At 35.8% G+C, this 9,747-nt stretch overlaps 1 protein-coding gene across 2 annotated transcripts in view; it reads left to right on the top strand.

The window, feature by feature from the left end:
- The window catches only part of LRP6 (LDL receptor related protein 6), a 140,960-nt gene that overhangs the window by 60,842 nt on the left and 70,371 nt on the right, over positions 1-9,747 (top strand). For both annotated transcript variants that reach the window (XM_069101497.1, XM_069101496.1), the window contains exons 6-7: positions 7,804-8,200; positions 9,169-9,340. In XM_069101497.1, the coding sequence (XP_068957598.1) occupies positions 7,804-8,200; positions 9,169-9,340 (569 nt within the window). The remainder of the gene's footprint in view (positions 1-7,803; positions 8,201-9,168; positions 9,341-9,747) is intronic.

Raw genomic sequence — 9,747 nt, 5'->3', positions numbered from 1 at the left:
GCCTCCCACCCCAGGCTCCGGGTGCACTTTAGCCTAGGGGCAGGGAAGATCTTTCAAATTTGCATTCCCATTACAGGCCCCAAAGACCATCTTGAACTTGACCAACCCTTCTGTTGCGCCAGATAAGTGTGACACTCTTTGTATCTGACCCCTGCTGCAGCTTTTCTGTACCCTGTACACTTAGATAAGCTTGTGGTTTTTGCCTTTATATACCCTGCCTTGACCTTGGCTCGGGGCAGCTCTCAGTGCCTAGCTCCTGAGTCTGCCGCTGGCCAGCTAATAAATGCTCCCTGAATTGGCTTTATCTAGTCTCGGTCTCTGTTCAGTCTCGGCGTCCACTTCACCCTAACTGATCCTCATTTCCATTCTTTGCAGTTGCTATGCCGAACCTTTTTATGTCATAAAGCCTTTCTGACTACTCTTTGCCCTATCCTTTGGTCAGGGTATTTCACCTCATATTTTACTGGGAAAGTTCAGATCATTTGCTTTGAGCTCTCTTCTCTCCCACTCTATATCTCAGAGCCCCTTGTTATCATTCCCCACTTCCTCCTCCCTTTAGTCAGTCTGTGATTAAGAGGTGGCCCTTCTTCTTGCCAAGATCATCCCCTCTCCATCCCCTTAATTTTACCTCCTCCCATCTTTGTTAGTAAACACTGTTGTAGCTATTGTCCCTTTTATTTTCAATCACTCCCTGCCTACTTGTTCCTTTCCTGTTACATACAAATATACCCAAGTCTTCCCCATCCTTTAAAAAAAAAACCAAATTTGATTCAACCATGCACTTAATCTTTTTACCCCTCCATTTCCTAGTAAAGTTTTAGAAAAAGCTTTCTAGACTTGGTTGCCTTCACTTCTTCTCCACTACTTTTCAAACCCTTATTATCTGGCTTCCTCCCTCATTAGTCAACTGAAACTGCTCTCTCCAAAGTTACCAGTATTCATAATTTCCAAATCCAGTTGCCAGTTCTCAGTCCCTTTCTTTCTTGACCTCTGTAGTTTTTGACATTATTTACTACTCTCTTCATGAAAAATTTGTCTTCTCTGGGTTTTCATAAAACTGTTCTCTTTGTTCTCTTACTTGTTTGACTACTGTTCAATGTCCTTTGCTAGATCATCTTCTGTGTATCATCTTTTGATTACGACTGTACCCCAGGGCTCTGTCTGGGATCCTCTTCTTTCACTATAACCTTTCTTGGGAGGTATTGGCATCCATGGATTCAGCTATCATCTTTATGCATATTAGTCCCAGTGAGCCTTTGTTTTTTCCTTCTGAGTGCCAAATCTTCATCACCTACTCTCTATTAGACATTGCCAACTAGATGTCTCAAACTCAGTATTTTCAAAACAAAAGTCATTATCTTCATTCTCCCTCCCCCACTCCAAACATAGCCTTCTTCCTAATTTCCCTCTTTATTTTGGGACCTGAATTTACAATATTGGTGTTGTCCCCAACTTCTCATGCTACCTTACCCCACAAATCCAATTTGTTTCTGAGTCATGTCTGTTACACATCACTCGTGACCATCTCTATTCACTCAGCCACCACCTTTTTCTTGTCACTTTTTGACTTTTTATAAGAGCCTCCTTCCTCCTTGTTGTTCTCCCTACCTCTCCTCTCTTCTCTTAACCGTCTTCCACATAGCTACAAAATTGAGGCATAGTCTATTTCACTTTCCTGCTTTCAAACTTTTAGTGACTGTTGGCTCTAGAAAAAAACACAAAAGTTTTTTTGGGATTTAAAGTCTTTTGCAGTTGCAAGTCAATTTCAGTTCCATTACATTTTACTTACCTTATGAATGATAAGTTCCAGTCAAACTGGCCTACTTAGTGTTATTCATACATAACATCCATGTCTTGTCTCACTGTCTTTGCACAAGTTATCTGGTTTATTAGTATCCCTGGTTTCTTTCAGAGGCCAGCTCAAATGCCACCTACCTTATGAGACCTTTCCTGATCCCCTTAGCTTCTAATTTGTCCTCTACTCCACCTGAAATTACTTTGTCTTTATTTAACTAACTGTTTACCTATTGTTGATGCAATTACTTTTGAAAGCAAAACCTGGTCAGATTTGTATGCCCAATCTAGCACTGTCTTTAATTTAGGCATTTAATAAATGTTGTTGATTGTTTGATTTGAGCCTTCCTTTTTCTCTCAACTCTTAATAAATCCTAATCTGGGTCCATTTTAATCCATATTAATCCAGAATATTTCATGGATTAATCTTTTTAAAAAATATTGTAAAAACTAAACATTGAACTATCCAGCTTTCATGCTCATCATTTTTCTTTCTAGAATCAGAGCCAACTTCTCCCTCTCCAAATAATCTTACATTTCTAAATGTACAGACTCTCTTATAGAAGAAGCCATTTCTTGATTTAACTCTTTCAAGTACTATTCCATTTTACTTTTATTGTTGTATTTCTTGAGCAATCTTTGCTTTACCACCAATTCTTTCTTTAAATATTCTAAACTGACTTCTGTCCTTACTAGTACATCTGCCTTGCTAAAGAGTTCACTGAATCTGGTTTCTCTGTGGCCTTTATTATTATTAACCCACTTTTGAAAACCTGGTACAGGGCAGAGTTAAGATGGTGGTGTAAAAGGTCACAACCAACAAACCTCCCCCAAAATCATCAAACAAAATTTTTACTTGGAAAGCTGAGAAAAAGTCACAATGAGCCATTTTTCCAGCCCAGGACAGCTTAGGAAGACAGGAAGAGAACTCTGTGGACACTAGGTAGAGACTGACTGGAAGCAGCACCAATTGTGGGCAATAGCACTTCCCAGGCATGGTAAGGGAATGAATACCTGGTCAGAAAGAAATCCCAGGAGACTTTTGTGTAAGCAGTAAGAGCAGGATTGGGTGCCATTCAGTATCTTTCTCTGTCAACTGTTACCCAGTTCTGGGTTGCAATTCCAGGGTTAGGTCAGAAGGAAGCAGGGCGTTACCTGGTTAAGGAACAGTGAACACAGATCTGGAAGGTAGTGATTAGACCTCTTTCTGGATCATACCACTTTGGAAGCATCAGTGAACCAGAAGTTCTCAGATTGAGTTGTAAGAGCAGTAGCACATAAAAGAGAGCAGCTCAGGCCAGTTATCCCTCCCAGAAATGAGCCAAGTCTAACTCTAACATAAAGTCCAAAGTCAAGGAAATAAATTAGAAAAATGAGCAAAAAATAACAACAACAAAAGAACATGCCCATAAAATACTAACATGGTTACAGTGAAGCTCAAGACACAAACTCTGATGAAGACAATGTCTTGAAAAAGTCACAAGCAATGCCCCAGGGAAAAATGCGCATTGGACAGAATCCCAACAAGAATTCCTAGAAGAGCTAAAGAAATAAATTTTTTTTTAAAAGGAGGAAAAATAATTTAAAAATCAAGTAGGAGCAATAGAGGGAAGATTGGTTAAAGAAATAAGAACTATGCAAGAAAATTATAAAAAGAAAATTAACAGCTTGGTTTAAAAAAAAGGCACAAAAATACTGAAGAAAATAATTCTTTAAGACTCAAAATTGGCAAAATGGTAAAAGAGATACTAAACTGCACTAAAGAAAATAACACCCTAAAAATTAGAATTTTACTAGAGGAAGCTAATGAATCCATGAGACATCAAGAAACAATAAAACAAAGTCAAAAGAATGAAAAAATAGAAGAAAATGTGAAATATCTCACCAGAAAAACAATTGACAAATTGAGGAGAGATAATTTAAAAATTATCTTAGGCTACTTGAAAGCCATGATCAAAAAAAGATCCTAGACATCATATTTCAAGAAATTATCAAGTAAAACTCTCCTGATATTATAGAACCAGAGGGCAAAGTAGAAATTGGGAGAATTAATTGGTTTCCTTCTGAAAGAACTCCCCAAATTATAACTCTCAAGAATATTATAACCAAAACCCAGAGCTTTTAGGTCAAGGAGAAAATATAGCAAGTAGCTAGGGAATTCATATATCACAGAGTCACATTCAGGATCACACAAGATTTAGTAGCTACCACTTCAAAGAAGCAGAAGGCTTGGGATATCATTTTTCTGGAAGGCAAAGGAGCTAGCATTACAACTAAGAATAACTTATTCAGCAAAACTGAGTATAATCCTTTAGGGGAGCAAATAGATATTTAATGAAGTAGAGGACTTTCAAACATTCCTGATGCCAAGACCACAGCATAATAGAAAGTTTGACATTCAAACACAAAACTTAAGAGAAGCATTAAAAAGGTAGACATGAAAAAGAAATCAAGGTATTTAACAAGGGTAAACTGTTTATATAGCCATGGGGGAAGATGATACAAGTGACCACTAAGAACATTATTACTGTTAGGGCAATTAGAAGTCTACTTAGACAGAGGACATGAGTCTAAGGTTGGTATGTTATGTTGGGAAGATGTCAAAAAAAAAGAATGAAAGGGTGTGAAGGAGGACTGCACTGGGAGGAGGGGGGAGGGAGAAGAAGAAAACACACATACACACACACACACAGTTATTGAAATTAATCTTACCTAATAGGAATGTAAGAGAGGAGGGGGAAAAAAGTGGGGAGTGACAAGAGGGATGGTAGATTAAGGGAGGCAGTGGATAGAAGCAAAATAGACTTTTGAGGAAGGAACAGAGTGAAAAAAAGAAGGAAAAAGGTGAAGAGAACAGTATGGAGGGATATACAAAGCAATTATAATTGAGAATATAAAAGGGATGGATGCTCACATAAAATGGAAGTAAATTGCAGAATGAATTTAAAACCAGAATCCAACAATATGTTGTTTATAAGAAACACACTTGAATCAGAAAGATACACACAGAGTTAAGGGACTGGAGCAGAATCTATTATGCTTTATTTAGTACATGTTAAAAAGTCAGGGGCAGGATCTCAGACAAAGCAAAACAAAAATGAGTCGAGTTAAAAGAAGATATTCAAGGAGAGTATTTTGTCAAAAGGTACCATACATAATGAATTAATACCAATAATGTACCAAATGACATAGCATTCAAATTCTTGAAGGAAAAGTTAAAAGAGCTGTAGGAGGAAAAGAGCAAAACTGTGTTAGTGGGGGAACCTTAATTTACCCCTCTCAGAGCTAGATAAATCTAACCATAAAATAAACAAGAAGTTAAGAACTTTAGAAAATGTTAGATATGATAGTCGTCTGGAGAACATTGAATGGGAATAGAAAGTATACCCTTTTCTCACCTGTACAATGTACCTTCTCAAAAACTGGCCATGTATTAGGGCATAAAACTTCACAAACAAATGCAGAAAAACAGAAATATTAAGTGTACCCTTTTCAGACCATAATGCAATAAAATGTATATTCAATAAAGAAGCTCAGAAATTCATTATTAAAAATTAATGGGAAACTAAATAATCTATTCCTAAAGAATAAATGGGTCAAAGAATAAATCATAGAAACATTTAGTAATTTTATTAAAAATAATAACAACATATCAAAATTTGTGGAATGCAGCCAAAGTAGTAATTAAGGAAAAATTCATGTTTCTAAGCACTTAATAAAAGAGAAAAAGCAGACCAACTTGTTGGGCATACAACTAAAAAAACTAGAAAAATATCAAATAAAAAATCCCCAATTAAACACCAAATTAGAAATCTTAAAAATCAAAGGAGGCCTTTATTAGAATTAAAAAAAAAATTGTTGAACTAATAAATAAAGCTAGGATCTGGTTTTGTGAAAAATTAAATCCAATAAAATAAATTAACTTTTGTCTAATTTAATTTTTAAAAAGAAGAAAACCAAAGTACCAAATTATCAGTATCAAAAATAAAAAGTATGGGTTTGCAACCAATATAGATGATGAAATTAAAGCAGTTATTAGGAGCATAAAACCTAGCTTTATGCCAATAAAACTGATACTCTAAAAGAAATGTTTAAATATTTACAAAAATATAAATTACTTAGATTAACAGAAGAGAAAATAGAAAACTTAACCCTGTTTTGGAAAAAAAAAATTGGACAAGCCACAAATGAGCTTAAAAACCCCAGGACCAGATGGATTTACAGGCAAACTCTACCAAACATTTAAAGAATAATTAGTTCCACTACTTTATAAAGTGTTTGGAAAAATAGATAATGAAGGAATCCTACCAAATTCCTTTCATACGACAAGTGTGATTTTTATACCCAGCCCAAAGAGAGCAAAAACAGAATGAAAGCTATATATAGACCATTTTCCCTAGTGAATATTGTTGTAAAAATTTTAAATAGTACACTAGCAAGGAGATTATAGTAATATATCAAAGATTATACACCATTACCAGGATGGATTTGGTTACCAGGATTACCAGGAATGCAGGGTTGCTTCCATATTAGGAAAACTGTAAGCATAATTGGCCACATCAATAACAAAAACAACAAAAGTCATAAAATTATATCAGTGGATGCAGAAAAAACCTTTGACAAAATACAACACTGATTTATATGAATATTTTAATTAAACAAAGAGTTTTCTTCACTGGAAATCTTTTTGCAGTCTAGGAAATATGTGATGGGGTCAGTAGTTTTTCCTGTGGTGAAATAAATGAGCAGAGATTTCACATAAATGTTTAGAAATTAATAATAATTGTTTTTAGTGTATGAGAAATGTTATTTTCCCCCCTAATATTACTTTATTAATGATGACTAAAAGATACCAGTCTTTCTTAAGGTCTAAATGTCTTTCTATTAAGAGTAATGTTGGGGCGGCCAGGTGGCTCAGTGAGTAAGAGCACCGGCCCCAGAGTCAGGATGACCTGGGAATGAATCCGGGCTCAGATACTTAGCACCACACCCAGAAACAACTGCCCGTGTAACCTTGAGCAAGTTACTTAACCCCAATTGCTTTAAAAAAAAAAAGTAATGTTAAGATAGATTAAGTGGAAATTGTGATCACCAGTAACCTCACTTTCTTATACATTAATAAATTCTACTCCTTGGCATTCTCAGTTATCCAATGTGAATTGACTAATTTGAGACAGGCCTGTTTTCTTTTATTTATTAATTTTTGCCTTTTGGAGGGCAGTTGGGGTTAAGTAACTTGCCCAAGATTACACGGCTAGTTGTGTGTGTGTGTGTGTGTGTTTTAAGTGTCTGAGGCCGGAACCAAACTCAGGTCCTCCTGACTCCAGGGCCGGCGCTTTACTCACTGCGCCACCTAGCCACCCCTCAGGCCTATTTTCTTTAAGGAGGTATATAAAACACCAACTAGTGATATATGAATATGTTGCTATGCACTCAGGGTATACTCAGTGGGTAAGTTATTTCTGACTTTTCCCTCTCTGTTCCAGTATGTTTAGTGAGTTGTTGGTACCCAAAGATAGGTAACAGGAATGGGAACAAAAAGAAAAGGGGTTTGTTAGGTAATGGGAGAATACAAAAATTACATCAAGAGTGAATTAGCATTCTCTTTTCACCACAATGGGAGATCCTTGGTAGTTTCAACTGGATAAAAAGAAATGGTCAGAAGATTTTGCTCCTGTCTTTTCAAATCCACAGTGTCTTATATCCTATAGTCCCAGTTGGTCTTTTCAGCAGTGAAAGCTGCCAATATTAAAGACCATATTCCAGATTTAATGAAACCTGTTTATTTGTTGTTTTCAGCATATGCCTTCTCTATCTCTCTGAGTAGCAGCTCTCCACTGGACCATGTTGCTCCCCTTCAGATCCTCTTCTTAAACCATTCTAAGAACCCTTCAACTTTTTTATCTTCTGGTTCTGAAAAAGTTGTGGCGTCTAATATGGTGATTTAAAATTTTCTCCTCAGTATTCTAGGACAGGGGTTCAAGTTGTTTTTATAATTTTCCTTCCTAGGAGCAACTGAATTACTGCTTTTAGCCCGAAGGACAGACTTGAGGCGAATTTCCTTGGATACACCAGACTTTACAGATATTGTTCTACAGTTGGAAGACATCCGCCATGCAATTGCCATAGACTATGATCCTTTGGAAGGGTATATCTACTGGACTGATGATGAAGTGAGAGCTATACGTCGCTCTTTCATAGACGGATCTGGCAGTCAGTTTGTGGTGACAGCTCAAATTGCACACCCTGATGGCATTGCAGTGGATTGGGTTGCACGGAACCTTTATTGGACAGACACGGGCACTGACCGCATAGAGGTGACAAGGCTCAATGGAACCATGAGAAAGATTTTAATTTCAGAGGATTTGGAGGAACCCCGAGCTATAGTGCTGGATCCAATGGTTGGGTAAGAAACTGCTGTTAGTTTTTCTGTCTTGTTACTTTTTTTCATTTGTTTAAAAAAAATATTGTTGGGACAAAATGGGATAGATTGGTAGCAGATATGCAGTGGTGTTTTAATAGAATTCTTTATTGGCCATCCATTCTCCATGTTGTATTGGTTAGAGTAGAATTCTTAGGTTAAATAGTTTTATTTCACAAAATATATTGCATACCTTTCCTTCTTAAATTAATTCCATGTTTGCTGGCTTCTGGTGTTAGTTTCATATTTTCCTGAGGTTGTACTATGACCATAAAAAATGTGGAATGAATTTATTTACTCCCCCATAGATTTAATTTTCATAGCTTTCTCAGAATATCCAAAGCCATATTTATATGTCCTATGCGTTATTTTTATTATTTAGTGAATGAATTTTGTTTTTATAGTAAAATATAATATGGTTCATTCTTACATTCACTCTTAGGAAAGAGGCACTGATCCATTGTAATACTGGTTTGAATATAAACATCTCAGAAATTAAAACTCCAGGTAGTTACAAGAGGAAATTAGAACTGTAGGAAACACTTATTTTGAGAATTCAGTTTGTTTTCAGAATCTGTGACTGGAATGTTGATTTTGGTAATGACTTAGAGAATGTACTGAACATCTAGGAAAATGCACATTAAACAGTAAGAAACACAAAAATATCTAGACAACGTGACCCAAATAAATAATAGAATTTAGAATTGGAAAGGACTTCAGAAATTAGCTACTGGTAAATGCTATTTGAAGTTAAATTCTTCTACCAGTTCTTTTACTGGTTACAATGAAGTATGTGTTCCTTTGTTTTTTTAGTCTGCTTTATAAACCTCTAGGGTTTTTTTTTTCTTGTTAGATGTTTTCTGATCATGCCAATGGTATTTTGGAAGAGAATATAAACTGAGATCTCTAAAGGCGTAATTAATTTTAAATCCATATTCTGTTTATTTCTTTAGGTATATGTATTGGACGGATTGGGGAGAAATTCCCAAAATTGAGCGAGCAGCTTTGGATGGGTCTGACCGAGTAGTTTTGGTAAATACATCTCTTGGATGGCCAAATGGTTTAGCTCTGGATTATGATGAAGACAAAATATACTGGGGAGATGCCAAAACAGACAAGATTGAGGTTTGTTTACAAAATTTTCCACTTTAAATCGGTTTTATAGTACTTTTTAAAGTAGGTAGATACTAAATAATTTAGTGCGTCCACTCCAGATTGTCTAGAGGTGTTTAGAGTGCTTGTCAATAAGATGTTTTTGAAGAGGCAGGAGTCTCATGATAATAATTTATAGTTATCCTTTGGGTTCAAAAATTCAGCTTCACAAATACAAAATGGGGAATGTGTTGCTAGAAAAAATGTTCCTCTGAAAAATATGTATATATTTTAGTGGATTGTGTGCATTAATATAAACCACTAGACCTAAATAGATTCTGAGTGCCGAAAAAGCTAATGTTTTCCTAGGCTGTATTAAATCTTACAGATCTAGAGGGCCTAAAATAATGGAAGTAAGAGTTCACTTCTATACTTTGCTT

The sequence above is a fragment of the Petaurus breviceps genome, unplaced genomic scaffold (assembly GCF_028583685.1).
Source record: "Petaurus breviceps papuanus isolate PSGF00001 unplaced genomic scaffold, PetGlider_PUasm1.0 470, whole genome shotgun sequence".
Classification (NCBI taxonomy): domain Eukaryota; kingdom Metazoa; phylum Chordata; class Mammalia; order Diprotodontia; family Petauridae; genus Petaurus; species Petaurus breviceps.
This window is presented reverse-complemented; position numbering and strand designations above follow the sequence as displayed.